Source organism: Mizuhopecten yessoensis, unplaced genomic scaffold (assembly GCF_002113885.1).
Source record: "Mizuhopecten yessoensis strain PY_sf001 unplaced genomic scaffold, ASM211388v2 scaffold523, whole genome shotgun sequence".
Lineage (NCBI taxonomy): Eukaryota > Metazoa > Mollusca > Bivalvia > Pectinida > Pectinidae > Mizuhopecten > Mizuhopecten yessoensis.
In genome coordinates this window covers 696,565-721,672 of record NW_018403589.1, presented here as the reverse complement: position 1 = coordinate 721,672, position 25,108 = coordinate 696,565, and the positions used below count along the sequence as shown (strand labels likewise).

Below are 25,108 nucleotides of genomic sequence, written 5' to 3'. Positions count from 1 at the left end.
CGTAAAGAAAAGACAGCACATCGTATATCGCGGATTTTATGCAAAGTTCACACTTGGTTTCGAGGTATACGGTATAACCGAAAATCAATCATAGTTATTACTTGTATAGATTCAGCAAACATGCCGAAATCTTTTAATTTTCCCTTGCGTGTTGATGCTGTGACAGTTTATGTTACTTCGTTAAAATGGAAAAATATTGAGAGTGCATATGCACCGTAGATAGCAGGAAACAACCTCTTAACGGATTAGCTTACCTTTCTATATGAGTGTATTAAATCCAAACATTTTGTCATTGTGTATGTCATATACGACAATTTGTTGTTCGTATCGTCCAGTGAAGTGAAGGTACTCTAGTGACAGTAAGTCATAGTTATTCCCAAATAAAAACAAAGCAAATATATACAGATTAGTAAATGTATATGGCCTTTATATATTAATATTTGTTATATTGATGTTTTAGTTTCGTAATTTGGAATACCAATCATTGAAACATCTATTGACATTGGTCCTGATATATACAAAACACAGGCCTTATCACAACAAGCACAGTATCCCGTCACAATCACATGAGCCATGGGTGTTTTACATATGTGTCACGTTTTTACTTCCTCCTCTGCGAGAAAGCTTGAACAGCACTATTTTGAGAGTAATTGAAAATATATAACTGACTGTCTTTCATTGTAGAACACATATCTGTCTCCACCCCGTTGGGTCTGTTTACAAAACTGCTTAAAACATGTTAAGTAATAGAGATGATATTTCGGGTGTATCGTACACCTCATTAGAGACGTATTGGCAATTCACTGTAGGTATCACATCAGGATTGAAAAGCTAATATGAATCTCAAATCAATATATCTCTTCACAAAAATGAAACTTATCTCTCGATTCAACATGTAATTTGCATTAGGACCTTCACCTCATTAAATTTCAACATACATGCAAATAAAGAAGATATTTTGGAATTGTTGAGAGGGAGGAGAGGGAAAGAGAATGGGAGTTTAGAGTATGGAGTAACTTATTATATAAAACATCAGACTATGTGGAAAACCGAAAGAGACGCTTTAAGGTATGATTGGTTCACTAACCCAATCTTTCAACTATTGTAATTATTTTCTCCTTGCTCAATTCTTTCTTTCTCGAATATTGGTTTTACTATGTCATTTACCAGACCTTAACGCGGTCAGACGTGGTCAATAAATGTCCTGTTATTTAAAGACAGCACCTCTTCGATATATTTGAATGTGAAATTTAAGGCTAGGTTTTTCTTACCAGTCCTGTCCATACTGTAGGAATGCCTATATTATCACAATTTCATCATCAATATATTTCATTTTGTTCTGTGTTGTGTTTTCACAAGATGATCTCCAAAGTAACTTGTAAACCGTATATTTATAACAGCATTGGCCTTCGTTGGAAAAAGAAACGCTCATATTATGAGAACAAACAGCGTTTCTTCGGTTTGGTTTGCGGTATGGTCGTGTTAAGAGTCAAAAGTCATAGAGTTCTGGTTCAGGAAACATTTTCGTGGAGAGGACATTAAATATTTATCAAAAGATCTTTTCGCTTCTTCGAATCCAACATTCAAATCTTTCCATTTCTCGAGTATGAAGTGTTACAATCCGACTGTAACCCTGATAAAATGGTACTGCGATTGACAGTAAAATTAGGTAATGTTGTCTGGGTTAAACATCTAGATGGTCTGTGTTTGTCAGCAATCTTGTGAAGTTTCGCAATCCAATACAACCGAGGCAGGTCGGCATAGTTATCATTGATAGGTATTTGGAAAGTTGTAACACAGAAACGTGATAAGCGTACATTGTATATGCAAAGGTAGGTTTTCCTTGGTTATTGAGCGATATGTTATAGTGTTTGGACTGCAAAGATTAAATTATTAGATTATTTTGCCTGCCGATAAAACAACATACCCATCATGTAGTTCGTGCGTGTGGTTTGAACATCGGGTTTACAAAAACAGACTTGTGATTTTTTTATATTGTTATCCTAGCAATTAATTGTTTTGAATGATGCTCCCGTTGTATTTGTTCCTGCGCCCATTTTTATTTCAATTTCAATTTCTTTATTTCCAAATGCAACAGATAGCATATAGGAGTTACAATATACATGTACATACAAGTAAATATTACAATCCATTTATGTAAGACGGCAGAGAACATAGAGTAATCTAAAAGATGACATCATAGCAATGTTGACAACATACAAAAGAAAATATATAATCATTGTCAGTGGCACAAAGCTGGAATACACGATTGCTCGTATATTAAGTAAAGACTTTCTTTTAGAAGTAGCCTGAGTTAGATACTTAATAAGGTTTCTCAATTGTTTTACATTTTTGAAAGCGAATAATTGTATTAATTTATAGACGGACGGACGACGGAAATAATAGGGTTTAATAAATTTGGTTCTAAGCTTCGAGTAAACTGGACACAACAAAATAAAATAGGTTTCATCCTCGACGTCGTTTCTATTGCAAAGCGGACACCGCCGTTGAGCTCTAGGTATACCATTATAGTTTTAGCCGGATGGAAGTGTAGCTGCCAGATTTCAGAGCTACTAAATATGCAAATGTAACATTTATTACAACAAAATATCTTAAATGACATACATTTGTATCAACTCTTTCCTTATGTTATTTGTATATTAAACTTGGGACTTTATAGGTAAAAGGCTTTGCAAATGTCCATTCTGCTGATGTCTGGCTCTTTGTTCACAAGTTCTAGAAGAGTTGAATCTTTGTTAAAAGTTGTTTGATATTTAATTGTTTACTACATGTGCTTAAGCGATACTTACGATATGTTCCATGAGAGGCGGTAGTTGATGGGTAGGTATTCGTTTTTGGTAAACGTTTTTCATTTATAGTTGTAGAATAGTGTTCCTGTCAATAATGTCCGAGTTCTTTTAAAATTAATTCTGGTCCCGTCATTTGAAATTATTTTGAAAGCTATGAAAATGCTACAATGTCCGAGTTCTTTTAGAATGAAGCCGTGAATAAGGTCTGGTCCCGTAGCTTAAAATGATGTCGTTGATTTTTTTTGAGTATTCTTGTTTGCTACACATGAAGTCAGAAGTGTATCTCTGGCATGGCGGGTGTGGTGAAATATCCATAGTCTTAAACTTCGGTGTGCGGTTCTGTTGTGAATACAGTCTGAAAGTGTTCATTTATATGTTTGTCTCTGCATCAATATATGGTGTGATCACGAGTTCTCTCCCTTTACCAAGTTCGGAGAGGTTGCTCATTGGGCGGAGTGTGAAGAGGTTTTTTTTTATCAATATGTTCATTATTTCTAAGTCATTTCGATTTGCATTGTCGGTTCTCAGAATATAGAATATCAAACAGAACAAAACATATTTTTTCTTTCAAACATAAAAAACATTTATTAATAATCATCATAAATGTCTATATACCCAATCACTGCAAGAAATTAAGGCTATTCTTGATCATGATTAAACAAAAAAGAAACAGAAAAAAATAGAAGGTGGCACAAAAATATTGTACAGAAAAAAATCCTTTACATATGCTATCCAGGACATGATTAATATGCATAACAATGTTTAATTTAAGAAATCTGTAATATTAATTATCTTTGGGTGAATGACAAAATAATATCAACTCTAAAAGATAAGATTCAGGTTTAAACAAACATAAATCCTCACCCCTCAATTGGATATTTCTTTGTCATACCCCACAGGCAGAGAAATGTCAACACAAGCAGAAGATACTGCTGGATTAAGATACAACAGGCAATAACACGCCATTCCAATATATGGACTTCTATCATGAATGCTCTATGAATGCAGGAATTGATGTATAAAACAGAAAACAAGTTTTCTACAATATTTCCACTGACTGCAGTCAACTTTATCTGCATAACTTTAACCACAGGGGCACACGACTACTATTAATATTGATCTTGTTAGACTTTCATCCGCTGGGTACGTTATTGGGATATAACTTACCCAACGACTGAAAGTCTAACAAGACCAATTTTAATAGTAGTTGTGTGCCCCTCTGCTTCAACTGACGGCAGTAAACATCACAACACTAAGTTAACTTACTGCTTTTAAGATACAGATTCTTCTTAATGCTGTTTGTGTATCAGAAATTAACAGCAATACTGCTTCACTGGAAAAAATGGTTAAACTTATTCACCAAACATTTTCATACAGGCCACCCTATTATAGCCTCAACTTCAAAACATAAACATAAACATTGACTGGTTATACATAAATTAACATATTACGTACTTTATATCCATATACGATAAACCATGATAACACAACAGACACCTAACTTAAACCACATTACCTTTCTAAACACTCCAGTCACACATTCCTTGATTCCTAAATTCTGAAGAATAATCAGCGACTTTCATAGTTTGGAATCGTCAGGGGAAAAAAATGCATTACATACATACATGAAAATCGTGATATCTAATTTTATGAAATGTTCATGAACTAAAATGATGGCATAGGCAAATATAACTCAAGTAGGCGGCAAGCTCTTTCTTGGATAAAAACTCTCAACAAGGAAACTACAGTTAGACATTGTTACATTCTCACCATTTGTCCAGCAAACATTATGGCAATATGAAGAAGCTTGGTAATACATCGGTGGAGATGTTTATAGGAATCAATAAGAATGAAGGAAAGGTGGACCTTGAAATATATTAATTTTGGTCGCAGCTGAAATGAAGATCATTATATCAACATTTTACAGTATTTATATCAGAATTAAAGGTGATGCATGGTAACAAATTAATAGGATTTTTGCAAAATCAGTTTTAATTATTTCAACAGTGTTCTTTGCATTGTAAAACTGATCTGGACATTATAACCACATTATCATTATTGCACTTTTATCCAAGAATCACAATTCAATCATTTATCACTTACAAAGATTAACCTTTGACATTACAAATACGTCACTGAACCAGAATTCCATCTTTCAAAAGGCCAATTCCTTAGTGGAAATTTCATGAAAATTGCTAGATCTATAAATGTTTTCCAGTTCCCATTTTTCAATAACATCATTCTTTTTGCATTTCTTGTCCCATTCAGATGCTATCGAAATAAAAGATTTCGTTTTTTAATTCTGATATTTATGAAAGTTGATATAATTATTCTCTAGCATGTTACTCAGATGACACTGCTATCTACAAGTGGTCTTTGTAGATAATAAATTTGTAGCATTTTCTCATCTCTGATACTCTTTCAGTTATACTCAATTTCAGACAGAACCTACTTCCAGTATGATTTTTTTGTGTGGTCTATGAACATTGATCAACTCACACTCGACCAATTACACATCCCTATATTCAAAATCAATATCACATTGACTGTCTCTTGACCTATTAAACTCCCATTCTGATTATGATAATATGATCATCCACTAGGATATTTCCATTCAATCAAGTTCATCATCTTCGGTTTTGGCCTCAGTTGTGTTGACCTCTGACATCTGACCTTCCTCTGACACAGTCATACTTTCTTCTGTGGAGTTATCTCCCATTGTGGCGGATTTATCTCCCATTGTTGCGGATTTATCTCCCATTGTGACAGAGTTATCTACCTTTGTGTCAGATTCTGTTACTGCTTGTAAGGACTCTGTTATAGCGGACTCACTGAAGTTTACTTTTTTCTGAAAAATATATCAACAAGTCCTAGGTCAACAAAGTGTATATAGAACATCCTGTCTTATTTGGTTCTTATCTATATTAACCTAAAAATTATCTTTGATGACTAAACTGTCCCACAGTATAGCTCATTTGTCAACTGGCATTCCTAGTCAACAACTGGTCACTGGGAAGTTGTAGCATACATTTGAGAACTTATGATAAATATTACCTGGGTATATGCAACAATAAAAATGTATACAGTTGACATTGTGAAAGTATATATACCATTACATTTATTATAGTTCATGGTGTAGATCGTAGATATTTATCATTTATCAAAGTTTTAGTTACATATAAATGCATCACCAAAGATGACACACAAAAATGGTATTTTTAGATAGAAAAAATTAGTGCACAGCTATTGAGATTTGTATAATTGCAAAATTAGAGTATATATTGAATCATTCACAAGTTAATAATTGTGTGCATGCATGTTGTAGAAACAGTGAATATAGCAAAGACTTGAGATTACCTGTCAAAATGCAAGTAAAATACTGGTGTGATTACGATTCATGTATCCAAATCCAAACATTATCCAGTTTAATGTTAGTATTTAGATCCCCAAGAAGAAATTAAGAACCTTCTGACATGTGAGCATATAGGTAATGTGTATGTCAAACCAGAAGTATGTGATCGCATAATCGCAAATACATTTTAGTCTATGTTTCCATAACACTCACAAAAACCTGCATACAAACCAGTGTAAATAGATGTACTACATGTAGTAGTTCTGTAATCAAAGATTTGCATGACTATAAACATGGTTGTGACATCATCCATTGTTCCCATTGTTTATTATCGTTAAGCAGTACATTGTGCGTGTACCTGTCCGCTATTGTGTCTAATGATAGACAACTACAGGTAACAAAATAATTGTAAGAACGAAGAAATTTTGGAATAAAATCTAAAATTTACTTGCAACAATTGGTATGTTTGTATGTAAATGCACACAAGAAAGTCCTGCGTTAAAATCATTCTGTAGTCACAGTACACTTTAAGCATTTCTTACAGAATTAGGCAGTAGGCCGAATTCTTCTGAGTATTGATAGAGAATACACAGGTATTCACTGTTATCTCACAACCTCAAAAAATAAACTTTTCAAAAATATGTATCTTAGTAAGTGATCAAGCATTAAGTTCCAGTTCTATGTAAAATACCTTATAGTTACCACAATGCTTCTGAAGTGTGTACTTCAAGCCTCAGACTTATAACTGTAGTAATCTCTAGGCTAGAACTCCTGAATGCCATGTCTGGTTTCTCATTGTATGAAACAGACCTCTCCCAAGAGATCGAAATAAGAGTGTAGAGATGACAATAGGATCTCTGATGTCACTGATTAAAAGAGATTGATATGTATGTCTGACCCAATGAAAAGGAAGTGAGCAAGGGCTCACATAGACACAACTCCCCCCCCCCCCCCCCCCCCCCCCCAAAAANCATCAAGTGTTATCTTTGACCCTTTAACCTTGACCTATCGCCACCAAAATCTTATCAAGTGTAAAACTAAATGTGATTATTCTATTATATATATAAACTAAATCTGATCTAAAGATATTGTGTACACAAGCCAAGCTTTTTACTTTAAAAAGAAGTCAATTGTGACCTCTGACCCTTTAACCTTGACAAATGACCACTAAAATCTAACCATGGTATAAACATGAACTGAAACTGTTGAGTGGTTCATGACATACCTTAATCACAGACAGATGCACTGACAAAGTCATTACCTTACCCAATAAGGTTGGTGAGTTGGGGATACAATTACAAAACCTTTATTATAACCCTTATTACAATTCCATCCCTGAGTTTTCTAATCCTGTGCGTAACATTCCACTATTAGTTCTTAAAGGTAGTAAAACTTCACATTTTTAGATGTTTCAACTCAAATTGGAAATAAATTGACACAATAATTATTAATATTTATTAATATTTCACATGAAATGTAATTGCCTTTCCTTTGCTTTGTCATAGCTTGCAATCAGTAATTTTTTCGAACACTGTACCACGGAATATTAATATATTAAAATTATGGATTAACCAATTTTTGTTTTAATACCAGTAAAAAGTTGTAACGTTGTATACATCAACAGAATTGATAGAGACAATATATGAATTCATGATATAACACATAGTAATAGGATGGAAAAGAGCAAGATTCTAATACTAAACTACAAGGGATATCGGTCCGTGGAAAGTTCTGCTACCGGTACATTAGTATTTGACACTGATAATAATTGTTAATCAAAACTCTCCAGTGAGGAGTTAACTCACATTAGTCTGTCCATCAGAGTTGTCTTCCCTGGTATTGTCATTGCTATTCAGCATGCCCAAAGCATCCGTCATGTTTCCACTATCTCCACTAGGTGTCACTAGTGAGGGTTTACCGTTTGTAATGGGGACAGACCTTTCTCCTGGTGACGAGGACAATTGCCATGAGGGTAGAAGTGGGGTGCTGGCCGGCGTGGGAGGAAACTGGCGTCTGCAAAAGGAATTCAACGAGTTCAAAATTTCCTTCTTTGAAAGCTTGGGTACTGTACATGCTAGCTTTATTGGTAACTTCAATATAGACTAATATCTTTATATGTTTATCTTTTAGACCCCCGCTTCAAAGAAGAAGTTGGGAGTATTCAGTATTCACTTTGTCCATGCATGCCTGCATCTGTCATCCATGCTGACTGGTTTCTGGAGAATATCTCCGCCACTGGTTCATGAATCAGCATCAGAATTTGTACAAAGGTGCATTATGGGAAGACGGTGAGCTGCATCCATGAATCAGGTGACCTCAATTTGACCTTGACTAAAAGAATTCTTTTCAGAGCCTATACCTGCTGCTGCTTCATGGATTGGCATCAGATGTTGTGTATAGGTACATTTTGGTAAGATGTATTGTCGCATCCTAACACAAGGTCACTGTGACCTCAATTTGACCTTTGACCTTGGCCACAATTTCTAAAATATAGTGTAATTCAGGTTTTCCCAGCATGTCTTAGTCCCTATTTATGAATGGGCTTCGAACTTTGCAGATATGCTGGGAGAGGGAGCATTCCTGAAGCCCATGTGTCGAGTTAAATATAGTTTTTAAACAGTCTTAATCCTAAAAAGGTATTGAAATTTTAGAAATCATGAAAATTTGAAAGGCTTAAAAAGTCAATCTGCTTTAATTCTGTAATGATGATAAAACTATTGACAGGTTATCGTAAGAAGATAACTCTCAGCCTAAATATCACAAATGTTATGAGTCTGTCTAAAGCTGTGTTTTAAATGTGATTTTACTTTGATACATAAGATGTAAGCTTTAACTCAGCCTGACATAAACTGAAGTGTCTGTGATATTGAGGACATATAGATACATGTTTACCTGTGAACAACCTGACTTGTGAATGACTCAACGTGATAATGTTATAAAGGCCCAAGTACGGTACATGTACACTTACCTGTTCAACAGAAGTCCTTTAATACTGGATAATTCTGATTTCACATCGTTCATTGTTTGCGAATCTTGAGAGGTCTGCAAAATTTCTGACGACTGGAGATAAAAAGAAACAAGAACCTTATAAGATGTGGAATAACATAAATATATCTACCTAATATGCTTTCTACCATTCAATATAAGGATTCATGTACCAATTTCAAAATCGGTAAATATGCATTGGAAACTATTTTTCCCTGCATGACTACAGCTTTCACAAATCGTATCTGAAATGAACACCCTACCTTGTGAGACTTTTATGAAAAATACAGACAGAATAAACAAAATGTAATCAACAACAATTTTCTGAATATAAAAATTGTGTGCAGACGAGAATTTGAACCCAGGACCTCAGACTGTTACACTGCTGCTCTAACAATCAAAGCTACCTGGTCAATGGAAGTATTTTTTGCCCAATTATGCTATTACTATATTAAATTGGAAGGGGTTATTGTACATACAAAAAGAACACAGTGGAATCTCAAGTGTTTTGCCTGCAGTAAGAAATATCTAGGCAGACGAAGGGTGGATTTGGGTAAGTGAAAATCACTGAAACCTTCAATGTATATAACTGGGATTCAATACCTGAGGTCGTAGCATACACCAACGTGGATGTATTAGCCAGGTGACTTAGGACCAGAACTTAACATCTGATGAGGTAGCTTCTACAAGGTCCTCATATTGTATTGATAGTCCCCAGAACAAAGTGATGCACATTGAACTAAGGGGTGTAACTCTTTATATTGATGATCATCTGACCCAACTTCAGCATGAGATATAAAGAGATACACACATACCAAATGTGACAAACTGATGAACAGGCAGGCTGAATGATCAGTGTAAACCTAAAGTTCCTTCCAGTTGTGCCAGTGGGCATGTTGGGATCCAACTGTCTACACGCCCCTTTAAGTGTGAATACCACTTCGTCCAGTTTGTGCAAGGTAGGTTATTAATAAAAAAAAAGGAGACTTATTTCACAGATTTAATTGGAGTTGTCTTCCCTTTACCTTACTTATTATTTGGATTGTTATAACACTAATGGCTGTTTTCATTTATCACATTCCAAACGGTTGGACCAGAGTTGTTCGTCTATGACATAGGGATGTACCTAGTGATTTGATGTTGTTTTCTGGCAAGCCTTGGCAAAGACTTTAAAGACCTTTATTAACATTTTTAGGTCTGTTTGTAGGTCTGTCAGGTTTTACTCTTGAAACATTACATTTAGAAAATAGACACACCGGTTGGTCCGCTTAATCAAGCAGGCCCCCTATATATCTCTTGTTTGTAAAATAACATTGGAAAGGACTTGATCTGCTTAGCCTGATGTCCAATCCTATTGACATATATAAAGGCAATAAAATCTGATGAAATTACCTGTTTAGCATGTATCTCATGTGACAACTGCTGAACCTTTTCCTGCTCTTTGGAAACCTGTTCCTGGAAGCCGGTCAGTGTCTCCTGGACAGCGGTCAGTCTCTCTACTACACTGCTCTGTAGTTTCTCCAAAGTGAAAAGCCTTTCCTCCATTCGTGGTTGTCCTAGTAACCATGGTTTCAATATTTCCTGTTGTCAAGGAGTTGAACACAAACTCAGTAGTGGCTTATAACGTTTGATGGTACCTGCAATGTCTCTTCATCTTTCTGACTTTTTAACTCTAATGTCGAAACAATAATAACATCCCCTTTAAAAGTATATCAAATTTTGTATGCAATTGTAAAAATTTGCTTTGATAACAAAGGTCTACTTTCAATAAACAGCTTAAGAATCTTAGATTTACAAAGAATGGTTTACAATTCCTGAAGGTGTCTTTTAGTGTATTTATTACATACAACACTAAATCTGATAAGGACAATCCATTGTTTTACCCCAGACTGTCCAGAAAATACCTATACAATTATCACAACCCTGTTTGAAGGTTCAGTATAAACTGCTACCAACACTGGGAGTTGAACTTGTGTCTACCAACAAACCAGGGTTCTAAAACTGTCAAATTGTCTTGCTCAAGTGATTCAGAAATACTGATATAAAGGGAAATCTGCCAGTGATATAATTAAAAAGTTGACTTTAAAAAGGTATCATCATACACAACTCAACTGTAAGAGTTAAGGAGAACATACAACACCACACCTCACCTTATAAAACTTATAGGCAGCATACGTCAATCCACTGGCTAATGCTATCACAGAAAGTATGTCTCTCACTTTTTGCCATTTCGTGTAAATATCAACTGAAAAAGGAAGGAACACTGATGGGTAGGATAAACAAAATAAAGATTGTCTGTAAATGTTATTTGTTTGTAAAGAGTGTTTTGATTGGCTACAGGTCATGTTTGATTGGCTACAGGTCATGTTTGATTGGCTACAGGTCATGTTTGATATGCTACAGGTCATGTTTGATTGGCAACAGGTCATGTTTGATTGGCTACAGGTCATGTTTGATTGGCTACAGGTCATGTTTGATTGGATGCTGATCCACTTCTTATCTCTGGAAGAGCTATATTTCGATCATGTAATGTCCACCTGAAGTAATTCAACCCTAACCAAAAACAACCTGATAATTCTTGCAGACATAATGTACATGTCCTTTGTACTTTATTGACAAAAAATAAGTGTGTTGTTAAATCCCAAACGACAAATGCATAAATATCAAACAAATTATGTTTTATAATATTGATAGCATACTGTTTTATAAATATCAAACAAATCGTGTTTTATAATGTTGATAGCACACTGTTTTGCATGTCTATACTGGCAATCAGAACATGAAATACAGTTTAATCTTTCTACCTATTGATCTCAAGTTAAAATCAAATTTCATGTTCTTATCATCAGACACAAAAAACAACCTCCTATTACAGGTACCTTATGTTAAATATATTTATAAGTTAAACAAATTAAACTCAAAAGATTTTAACCTCTCCATACATACCCATGTAAAAGTGACAAGTAAGGTCAATGATTGATCGGCACAGGTAGAACTAGAAGTAACAGTTTGAATTTGAACTCAAAACTAAAAGACTACATACCCAGAGGTGACACAAGCCTAAGTTTGAATTATAAACTACATATCTCATACGTTACTTTACCTATAATTATTTCATCTCCGACACACAGCTCACATACCTGGAGATGACACCATCTGCTGAGTACCACTGTTGGAGCGTGGAGCCATCTGCCCTGAGGATTGGGGAGGGAACACTTGCATGACCTTGTCATCTTGTCCTACACCTGCCTTCTGAACTGCAATGTCTATTTCTTCTTTGGTTAAACCTGCAATAAAATCATGTATAATATGTGTAAAGAGGAATTGACATTTATAAAAAGATCAATTTTAATCAGTATTAAAGAGAAATTGAAGGAGAATTTAAACTGTACTAAGAGAAAATTAAATCTAAAAAAAATCTAAAAAAGAGAAATTGAAATCTGTAAAAAGTGACATTTGAATGTGAATTTTAGTCTATGATAGAGTAACATGAGGTTTGTGAATGGTTGGATTTCTTTTAAACTTTACTCATTAATAACCACATATAAACTCTTATGAAAATGACATTTTCAATTCCAAAATAGTCTTAGAGTACACCTCAATTGTGAACTGATCTGTTATTCTTCTAATGCTAGTAAATTATTAAATAAAGTTTACATTATGTATTTCAAAGATCCTTTGTGTAGCATGTGTACGATTTTATTGAGTACATGTCACCCTCTCTGGTAGACTTTGAGGATATGTATTAAGCAATTAATTTAGAAAATAACAGATACAGAAATTTAGTTTTTAAATTTCAGCATGTTTTAAGGTGGCTCCACACTTTCGTAATTAACCAGCGAAATTCGTTGAAACTTTCATATAATGGTTATGCAACAATGTAGAGTTGATTTTATGAAAATCTTAACACTCCGATAGTTAGGGGACGTTTTTGGAAAAATACCAAAAAATTGAATTTTCGTCAATTTTAATATTTTCCGGGTTTTTTTGGGGTGTGACATTGTTCGGAACAATAACAACAATAATAAAATGAAAAGAAGCATTTCTTATTAACCCTACAAATATTTTATTTATCGCAAAATATGTAACACATGTTACACAAAGTGTTTTTTATTGAATTTGAACGGATAAAAGTGATTATCTACAAGCTAAAAGCCAACAGGACACAAAGATCTATACATATAGAATGGGAAATTGAACAAAATATACACAATGGCTTTATAATTAATTTATTTTACATTTTACAATCACTTCGATCCGGGTAAGAGTTATCTTCCTTGAAAAAAATCGGAACTTTTTGCAGAGGGGTGACATTTACACAATGACAGTTGTCCCTGTTTACATATAACAAAAATGATGGAAATAAATCAAAAATATGATATCAAAATTATCAATTTATTGTTCTTTAATGGAACCAAATTACCCTCAGTCATGTACACTTTGGACATCATTCCACAGTCCGCTAACTCACGGTATATTTATAATTACATGTCAGACCAGAGGCTATCGCATGGTATACCGTTCTCACGTGCACTCACACATGCATTTCATAGGTATCTTGATATTTTACAAAACATTATTTTCACAGAGTAAGCTAGTAGACTACATTTGTAAACACGATTTAATCGACAGAGCGAAACTCCCTCAACAGCGAAAATCGTAACGACCTCGAGCTTATGAACTCGTGTAAACACGCGATATGCACATGTGAGGTTGGTACGTCCGCATTCCATGTGTTTCCTATATGACCTTCTTGAGGTCGTCTGGTCTCATGTCACTGTCTTCCCGTGAGTCTGTTTATGTCTATGAATTGGAAAGCTTTATTCCTGAAGTACGTGTGAGTATACATTTCCCGGTAAAATCTTGATATCGGGTGTTGACATATCATCGGCACGCACGTGTACTATTGTTTACCATGGGCCTGTTCGTTTATGCGGAACAACCGGTTTGACCGTTTATAAATGTAACAATTTCGGGTGTAAATCCTGGCGGACCTGCAAATGTGTATGCAGGCCTTGCAAGGCTTTCTCAAGGCTCGCCTGAAAGCAGCATCAGATTACTAGGTCCGACCTTATTTAATAAACGAACAACAGTGGTCCGATCGGTTTGACCGTTTAAACGAAAACGGCCAAGGTGTAACTATAATTTGCATAACGACATTGAATGCCCGATACGCAATACGGAAATGACGACACGGTGTACATGCACATTTCGATCAAGATAATTGAGTCCGAGCTGTACTTTTTCCGGAAGTACGTCACGAAAATGGACGCTGATGACGATGTGTGGAGCCACCTTAAGGGGTTTCAAAATCCATTACCTTTTAGAATGTAGGTTATGATGCATATCTGTTTACAAAAAAAAACTTATACAAGAAATTTCTTAAAAAAATATTTCAAAACCTCATAATGTGTGGATCATGACTTTTGAATTCTTGTAGAAAAATACACGTGTATCTTACAAACATGGTTTTAAATATGTATAATTATAACGTTATCATTTAATTAACAAAACTTGATTGTCCGAACAAAATACACTCACATATCCTTACTAGCATACAGGCTTTAGTGTTCTTTAGAAGAAGATGCTTAAAGAAATTGGCTGACTGATGGATGACTGAGAGAAGGACAGCAGATCATTGTATAATCTCACAGGTACATCAGGCCAGGTGAGCTTATAAAGTCAGTAATAGATCACCAATTACCTAGTGCTGTTAACACATCAACACATCTTACCTTTTTTTAGTAAAAATGCTTTCCTCTGTGACAGTGGACTTTGTCTGACTTTTGGATTTTGTAAGAATTTTACAGCTGTTGTGATCTGCATAAATGCAAAAATAATATCTCCTTAATAAAATGTTGTTTTGATACATGTTCCTCTAAGATCAAGGTTTCATAAAAATATTGAGCCAGTTAGAAGATGAGGCTCAGACAAGTAGTGGAATCATTTTACCTTTGACTTCTTGCTTTGAATTTGACCTTGGAGAAGAATACAGGACAGTTTGCTACATGTACTAGAGAAGAATACGGGACAGTTTGATATACTGAAGAAGAATACAGGTCAGTTTGATATACTGAAGAAGAATACGGGACAGTTTAATATACTGGAGAAGAATATGGGACAGTTTGATATACTGGAGAAGAATACAGGACAGTTTGATATACTGGAGAAGAATCATAACTGTTTGATATACTGCAGGGATAATCCATTGAGGGAGCCATGGGGCAATTGACCCCTAAAAACTGAAATTGAGCCCTCCATGTTTCTTTTAATTTTTCATATAATGGACCATCTTAATTTTGATATTGACTAAAAATTGCTGAAAATGGCCTACTGCTCTCAAATTCCAGGCTTTTCCCTGTACTGGGTATTCATTTGTATATGTATATATTGGGGATCATTGCATTAAAGTCCAATTACGGTTCAAGTGGATATTTTTTTACAGGATTTACTGATACCGGTAGATAACTTTTCTAAAGCAAATACATGTCACATTAACATAGCATATATGTCATTAAGTTATATAGTATGTTGCTTCAATAAATAAAAAATAGTGCATTACTCTGAGGGATTACAATCACACATACATGTATTCCATCTTTGCGTATTGCAGAGTTATCTTCTCTTGTGAGCAGGTATTGATTGTTACGTCATCGGTTTGTGAGAGTAACGTCATCAATTTTTGAGAAAACGACGTTATTTTCTCACACAAACCAATGACGTAACAATCAATACCTGCTCACAAGAGAAGATAACTCTGCAATACGCAAAGACGGAATATACAGGGTAACAAATAATAGTACTACTAATATATTAGCTGGATAGTGTGGGGTAAACATTAACTGGCAGGAGGCATGCATAAGGAGGTTTATTTAGTGTAAATTATCTGTATTAGCTTGTATCAGTAGCTACAAAGAAAATGTCTTGGTTCAGGAAATGTCTCATTCATTTGACTGATATTTAGCTGATGATTTAAACTGATATACTGGTCAGTAACACATGTTCTTGTAGAGGCACACAAAGAGTATCAATACACATACAATTTCTTCTCTGGGTCCTTCAGCGGGAGCTAACACATCTTTAGTCACTTCAACCTGAGGAAGGAAAGCAAAAACCTGTTATTTTTAATCGATGACATGAGTGTACAAAATGTTTTCCCTATCAATCAATATTCAGACATACATATCGTTAAAACAATATTTCATTTATTGAATGTATGTGTTGTCTGTACTGCCAGTTATGTTTCCTTGCTATTGCCACATTCATAGAAAATTCCAAATGTCCAGTTTGACCACTCAATTTGTACAGTAAAGGCCCGTTTACTTATAAACATAACCAATGACAAGGGGACCCCAAAAGAGGGAGATGTACATGTATTTGGACAATTTCTTATCTCAAAGAGACAGTTCTACCAAGTCTGCGAGATGGTAGCAGTCTTCCGCCTTTACTTATCGCAACTAGGCCACGGTCGATCCTGCACAACATAGCCAGGCGAGTGTCATCTCGTCTTTTCTGAAGAGATGCTGGAGGTGTGTCTGTGGCGGCAGGTTACGTACTGCGCTGCTCTTCTCTGTATTTGCTCGATTTGATTAATGTTCCCCTTGGCCTGGGGGTCCCAAACAGTGCAGTCATACTCCAGCAGAGGTCTTACAAGCACGAAGTATGCCATGGATTTTATCTTGGTGGAGGAAATCTGCAGGTCATACGTAGAAAGCCCAGCATCCTGTTTGCCTTGCTAACAATCTTCTGGATGTGTATACCCACTTAATGTTGGTTATAACTTGATCAGCTGGGTCTCACATGATCTGCCTTTCCTAAAACCATGCTGCAGGTCATAGAGAATGATGTTTTCTCGCCATGGGACATGAATTGATGGAAGAGGTGTTGATGTGCTCCGTTACTTTGCAGCAAACAGATGTGAGGGATATCGGCCTGTAATTCGCTGCGACAAACTTCTGTCCTTTCTTGAAGACAGGCGATATGTTGGCAGTGCGCCAGTCAGCCGGAACCACACCCGTTGCAAATGACTTTGTGAAGAAAAGATTAAGTAATGGAGCTGTGGCCGCGCGTGTCTTCTTTAAGACCCTTGGTGAGATGTTACCTGGGCCGGGTGCCTTATGTGCGTCGAGATTTTTGAGAAGTTTACCAATCACGTTCGGGATGAAGTTGATATTAACGATCAGAAATCTGAACAGAGCCTGCCATTTTCTCTAACTTTTGTGACCTCGACGCTGATTGGCTTCTAAATTTAACGGAACAATCAGCGCTGAGGTTACAAAAGTTGGAGAAAATGGCAGGCTCTGTTCAGATTTCCGATTGTCAGCCTGACTAGCTTGAAAACTGGACTCAGATGTCCGACATGATAATAAAAGTAAGTTTGTTTCCTATCGTAGAAACACTGTACCAACATTGAATAGCTGACATGCCGTGTGTTTTGCGCTACCCACTAGGGATTTAGCATGTCATCCTGTGGACAGCACAGTGTCCGACCAACTGATTTTTCGATGTTTCATGAAGTCTACCGAAAATTATACTGCATGATATATGGCAAATCAAATTAAAGGAAAATATTTTTCTGTCACTTCTAGACTCCTCCTCGCGTCATTCTATGAACAGTTATGACAAAATTGCATGTTTTCTGGAACTTGGTCATTTTACTAGGGGGCGGAGTTAGCAACCTTGATTATATTATAGGTGTATTAACAGACGAGGCTAGTTACTAACAGTAACCTGTGGTCAAAAATACCTCACCGTGTCAAGCCTCTTATTGAGTGCTACTGTAGACTACTCTAGTCCCTGTGGACTAGCCCGAGTTTCCTCTGGCCCTGACACTAGACTTAAAACATTTTGCCAGATAGATATACACCAGACATATATCTGTCAAAATGTCTAAGTCTAGGGCTTGTTCGTTTATGCGGAACAACCGGTTTGACCATTTATAAATGTAACAATTTCAGGTATTAATCCTGGCGGACCTGCAAATGTTTATGCAGGCCATGCAAGGCTTTGTCAAGGCTCGCCTGCAGGCAGCATCAGATTACTAGGTCCGACCTTATTTAATAAACGAACAACAGTGGTCCGACCGGTTTGACCGTTTAAACGAAAACGGCCCCGGTGTCAGAGCCAGATGAAACTCGGGCTACCTGTGGAAGGTGCATGGATTGTGGACTTTGAACTATTTTATAAATCATGAACCCCCCAGTAACGTTGAATATTTACAGAACACCAGTTATCTAATGAAATAACTTTTAGCATGTGTGTGAGTCGATGACAAGGAATTCAAAACTCAGACAGACATAAAACGCAGTAAAGTTTCATTTGTTGACAAACCTTTCCATCATCGTCCGCCATATTGGATTTAATGCAAGTAAAACGCGGAACGGAATACGGAACGAATTCGACTAAAATACGGAACGATATATACCATCAGTTGACCTACAAAAGAATGCAGACACTATTAAGGATCTGCTCATAAGAAAAGTCAAAATATTCTACTAACTTACATTTTTTTAGCAAATGTTACCTTATTTTAAACAGAGAACAAAATTATGTTTTGATCTCAGAAAAGCAGTTCAGGTTACCCGTGCCTCTAATTTTTTAATTGAAAAATCCTCATTTTTTCACCAGTTTGTTTAGTTGATATAAACAGTTCTCAGGGCTATCTTTTACTTACATTCACTGGATTGAAAGGAAATGCGCCTAATATTCACAAAGGAAATGGGTTTCTCTTCTTAAACCAGTACAGCCTTTTGTGTCATAATTCAGCTTTTGCAGTATAAAAAAATGAGCTTCAGCCGATATAAATAAGTATGACTGATATTGTATTACTTGCCACTTTGTTACATATTATTTTCATAACATTGAACATTCAACTTGTACAGCAAAATTAAACTCGCTACAATTATAAATTGGTGAAGCGGTGATAATTTTAGTGATTAATCAGTCAAGATTAATAAACGTTGAAATTTTTCCGTTGCGTGGAGCGTAAAAAAATCACATTTTCAAAATGGCCACCAAGCTGGTTTCTTTTTTTTCAATTGTAAAAAGCTTCTTTAAATAATTGGTTTCTAGTTTTTTGACACATTTTCAAATGCGCGTTTGCTTTCAAAATTGATCAAAATTTGTTAAATTTATTAAAATCCTGTGACACCACGACCAAAACGAGATTGTAACTTGATTAAACCTCAGAAGAGCAAATCCTTAACAGGATTTTCAAAAATGCTAGATCGAACCTAATCTAATTCCGTGATCAAACCAACGATCTGGAAGAATATAACATGTTGGTGGATTATTTTCTGATTTTCTGATTTTTTAATTAATAATCTGGTGGTATGCTATAATTAGTTTACCAATCGTGATATTTTTTTAATTTAACTCAGTTGGAAATGTGTTTGTGTGTGTCATATTGTGATCGACAGTTCTTTTCTAAGAAAACTATTTTTTAACATGGGATAGGGGAAGTAATCCATATTGGAAGGTACATCAAACATAACGTTTGGTTTACGAAGACCATACAACCAATAAATGATTAAATGACGGAGTTTACTGATAAATTCCGTTATTTATGTCTAAATGATCAGTACAAAGAGTCAGGGACGGATTAACAGAATCGTGAATTGATTGGGTTGAGGAGTTGGCGGTTGGGGAGTGCAACAGCATTATATGTATACAGGTATAGTGAAACATATACATAATGTACGTAGATAGAGCACAAACACAACTTCTCGGCATACCTGAAAACGTTCCCGATCTCAAACTGGGTCCTTTTTCTCAATGCAAATATTTTGTTTAATAAAAAGATCGTTTCATGGAACCAATTTACAAAACGTAAACTCAAGAATTAACAGTTTTTCGCGTTGATATCAAATACATGCATATGCCTTTGTATTTTCCATTATAAAAATGTTCACATTATATTCCAAAGTGGGCTTAATAAAACTAATAATGCATTATCGTTCATAATATAGACTTGTCAAAGAATGTCAAACTTGGCATTTATTTCCCCAATGCTGCGCCGATTAATACACTATTATGAATAGTTTAACATTTTAAACATCACAATAATAACAATATTTAATATACATGCTTCACAATGTTGTTCACACAACACGCTGTGTTTAATACCATACACAGAACTAGAAAGACTATGTATGTCGGTTAAGTAAACAGTCCATCTATAATATTACATTTAGACATCAAATCACAGTATATTGGACTCGGGGTTGAATTCACTTTATTTAATTTGTTCTGTTATACAATCTTTATTCTGATGACGTTCTTGTATGCAGTGTTCGAGATATAAATGTACTTGCATGTTTCGTTCAGCTGAATATCAACTTCTTGTGATAGCTAACCGCAGTATTTGTTTGACGGGAAAACTAACATTGTTGACCATTTTAAAGCATCAATCAGAATGTTCTCGGTTAGCGGGGATTTTACTACAGAATGAGGTAAAACACCCCCTGGTCTCTATGTACCCTGTAGTCAGTGGCCGTGCTTGATAAACACGCGCTATTTGTCTGTGTGTCACTTGGTAAAGTTTTTATCAAAGAAATACGCCTAACTAGACAGCATTAGTGTACATGTGCATGATTTATGAACCCATTTTATGGTATTGACTTGAAGAACGAACGATTGTCTATATTGATCTTAGTCCGTCAAATTTACAACCGTGAACTATGGCAAGCCAAGTTGTTGATGCAGTACTTAACCAAATTATAATTATATAAGATATCTTATATATACTTTATGATATATCTTATATACTTTATAAAAAATATCTTATGTACTTTATAAGATATCTTATATACTTTATAAAATATCGTATATACTTTATAAGATATCTTTTATTTACCTTATGAAATATCTTATATACTTTATAAGATATCTTATATATACCTTATGAGATATCTTGTATACTTTATAAGATATCTTATAAACTTTATGAGATATCTGATATACTTTATAAGATATCTTTTATTTACCTTATGAAATATCTTATATACTTTATAAAAAATATCTTATGTACTTTATAAGATATCTTATATAATTTATGAGATATCTTCTATACTTTATGAGATATCTTATATACCTTATAAGATATCCTATATACCTTATGAGATATCTTGTAAACTTTATAAGATATCTTATATAATTTATGAGATATCTTCTATACTTTATAAGATATCTTATATACCTTTCTTTATAAGATATCTCATAAAAGATATAAGATATCTTATATATTATATAAGATATCTCATAAAAGATATAAGATATCTTATATATTATATAAGATATCTCATAAAAGATATAAGATATCTTATATATTATATAAGATATCTCATAAAGAATATAAGTTATCTTATAAAATATATAAGATATCTTATAAAATATGTAAGATATCTTATAAAATATATAAGATATCTTATTAAGTATATAATATATCTTATAAAGTATATACAATATCTTATAAAGTATATAAGATATGTTATAAAGTATATAAGATATCCCATAAAGTATATAAGATATTTTATAAAGTATATATGATATTTTATAAAGTATATAAGATATTTCATAAGGGATATAAGATATCTTATAAGGTATATAGGATATCTTATAAGGTATATAAGATATCTTATAAAGTACATAAGATATTTTTTATAAAGTATATAAGATATCTCATAAAGTATAGAAGATATCTCATAAATTATATAAGATATCTTATATACTTTATGAGATATCTTATATACTTTATAAGATATGTTATATACTTTATAACATATCTTATATACTTATAACATATCGTATATACTTTATAAGATATCTTATATACTTTACGAGATATCTTATATACTTTATAAGATATCTTATATACTTTATAAGATATCTTGCATTGGTTTATATATTTTACTTATATAATCTGGGCCAAGAACACCTAACTTATGATTATGATATCACACACCTACTTCGTAATCATTATCTTAACATAGACTAAGAGTACCTCAATATTTAAAACAAACACACGAATCCGTGATATTTTCTGATCGTGTTATTTATTAAAGTAAACTCATGTCTGTTTGATTTTCCATTCGTTGGAATTCAAAACAAATAATTCCTAAATAGCTCAAGATTGAATATTTGTATAGAAGTGTCACTGAAAAGGTTTGATGATAATAATATAAGCTTTATGGTCACTTAAAGGAGATTTATAAGATAACCGTTCATTTTACCAAATGTCTGCTGTCCCACTGAAATAGTAAATTTACTATTCGCATCATTTTCAGCATTTCTTGATTGAAGGATGTAAACATAATTCATTCTATATATTGTTTACTTTATACAAAAAGGAGAAAGTTAAATTGAAATTCACATACGTAAACAAATGAATAGTCCAGATTTTAGTTTATGTGACTGGGCGTATACATTTGTTAGGCGCAGTCTCTGGGACGAATAATTTGTTTTAACACCGCCATGGCCAAGTACAAAAATGTATTGTTATGCATTACTAACGATGATAATAGGGGAACAATACCCGAACTGACAATACAACTCGACATTAAATTATACAATAAACAGGTTCACTGAAGCTGTTAGTCGGTAATGTGTTAAGTTTCAACAAGGCCGGCGCTACTTAACCAGTATTGTCCCGCAGTTCTACTAAGGAATTGTGAAGTGAGAAAATACCGCCCAATACAGGATTCAAATAGGTCTAAATAAATGATTGTATAATAAACGGTGATGTTGGTTTCACATTATAAAGGTTTTGTATGTTACTGAATATAGGGAAAGTTGAAAGTTGGGAACTGGGACACTGGGTCATTAATACCTGGCCTACATGTACGTGTAGACTCTCACGCGCATTATCGAGTGAATCTACAGAATCTACATTATAAAATATAATCTTGAATAATACCGCAAACTCAGAAAACAATTCTTCGCCTCACTCGATCTGTTTGTCAATGGAAAATGTCCGATAATTTCTTGTTTTCTACGCTCGTCAAAGCTTGAAAAAGTTTAGAATTACATCTTCAGAGAAAAAAAAGTGCATCGCTCCGCTCGGCTGGGAAATTATAAATGTCACGATCTTAGAAAAGGGAAGTTCTAAATATTTTTGGGAAGCAGAAAGCAGTATACATGTAGATCTGACTTGACAATTCTAATTTATAAGTTCTAGATAACGGCAAAAATCCGTCTTTTTCGCAGTTTTAATTTTTGGGCAACACCCTAAATTAATTCATGGGTCCCTCCCTGACTTTGGACATCATTACACAGTCCGCTAACGCACGGTGTATTTACCTGTCAGGTACACATATATAGGACCTCCTTGAGGTTGCCTGGTCTCATGTCAGTGTCTTCCCATGAGTCTGTTTCAGTCTGTGAATTGGAAGCTTAATTCCTGAGGTACGTGTGATTATACATTACCCGGTAAAATCTCGTTATCGAGTGCTGAAATATCATCGTCACGCACGTGTACTATTGTTTACCAGTTGTTACATGTACTATAATTTGCACTACGATATTGAAATGCCCGATACGCAATACGGAAATGACGACACAGTGTGCAGGCACATTTCGATCGAGATAATTGAGACCGAGCTGTACTTTTCCCGGAAATACGTCACGAAAATGGACACTGATGACGATGTGTGGAGCCACCTTAAGTCTCTTCAAAGTTTTTCCAAATCATTGACAAAATAAATTTGTTTTATAAGAAATGAGGCTTGAGCACAAAATCCATGCTTGAGCATGTTCTATGAATGTTGAGCTGTTGAGTGTGATTGACTTGAAGGGTTATTGTGTACAACAGAAGGTCTGCCAGTATAGATTTGTAGAGTTATTGTGTACAACAGAAGGTCTGCCAGTATAGACTTGTAGAGTTGTTGTGAACAACAGAAGGTCTGCCAGTATAGACTTGTAGAGTTAGTATGTACAGCAGACGATCTGCCAGCATAGACTTGTAGAGTTATTGTATATAACAGGAAGTCTGCCAGTATAGACTTGTAGAGATATTGTGTACAACAGAAGGTCTGCCCGTATAGACTTGTAGAGTTATTGTGTACAACAGGAGGTCTGCCAGTATAGACTTGTAGAGGTATTGTGTACAACAGAAGGTCTGCCAGTATAGACTTGTACAGTTATTGTGTACAATAAAAGGTCTGCCATTATAGACTTGTAGAGTTATTGTGTACAACAGAAGGTCTGCCAGTATAGACTTGTAGAGTTATTGTGTACAATAGAAGGTCTGCCAGTATAGACTTGTACAGTTATTGTGTACAACAGAAGGTCTGCCAGTATAAACTTGTAGAGTTAGTATGTACAGCAGACGGTCTGCCAGTATAGACTTGTAGAGTTATTGTATATAACAGGAAGTCTGCCAGTATAGACTTGTAGAGTTATTGTGTCCAACATGAGGTCTGCCATTATAGACTTGTAGAGTAATTGTGCACAACAGAAGGACTGCCAGTAAAGACTTGTTGAGTTATTGTGTACAATAAAAGGTCTGCCATTATAGACTTGTTGAGTTATTGTGTACAGCCGACGGTCTGCCAGTATAAACTTGTAAAGTTATTGTGTACAGAAGACGGTCTGCCAGTAAAGACTTGTAGAGTTACTGTGCATAACAGAAGGTCTGCCCGTATAGATTTGTAGAGGTATTGTATATAACAGCAAGTCTGCCAGTATAGCCTTGTACAGTTAGTGTGTACAACATAAGGTCTGCCAGTATTGACTTGTAGAGTTATTTTGTATAACAGAAGGTCTGTCAGTATAGACTTGTAAAGATATTGTGTACAACAGGAGGTCTGCCAGTATACCCTCGTAGAGTTATTGTATATAACACACAATAACTGTACAAATCTATACTGGAAGAAGTTATGTTGTACACAATAAGTCTACAATTCTATACTGGCAGACATTCTGTTGTACACAATCACTCTACAAGTCTATGCTGGCAGATCGTCTG

At 34.7% G+C, this 25,108-nt stretch overlaps 1 protein-coding gene across 2 annotated transcripts; it reads right to left on the bottom strand.

Annotated features, from left to right (window-relative positions):
* Positions 1-3,376: 3,376 nt before the first annotated feature.
* On the bottom strand, positions 3,377-18,523 carry LOC110450269 (peroxisomal membrane protein PEX14-like). Of its 2 annotated transcripts, XM_021497734.1 has the most exons (10): positions 18,478-18,523; positions 16,188-16,241; positions 14,883-14,967; positions 12,288-12,434; positions 11,298-11,392; positions 10,540-10,728; positions 9,131-9,222; positions 7,968-8,175; positions 6,394-6,425; positions 5,619-5,658 (listed from the first exon to the last, which is right to left on the bottom strand). In XM_021497734.1, exons 1-9 carry the CDS (start codon positions 18,496-18,498, stop codon positions 6,411-6,413), a joined length of 906 nt encoding a protein of 301 aa, XP_021353409.1. In that variant the 5' UTR covers positions 18,499-18,523; the 3' UTR covers positions 5,619-5,658; positions 6,394-6,410. The 2 variants fall into 2 exon arrangements, with proteins under 2 accessions (XP_021353402.1, XP_021353409.1); XM_021497727.1 differs by lacking the exon at positions 6,394-6,425 and having other exon boundaries at positions 3,377-5,658.
* Positions 18,524-25,108: the final 6,585 nt, after the last annotated feature.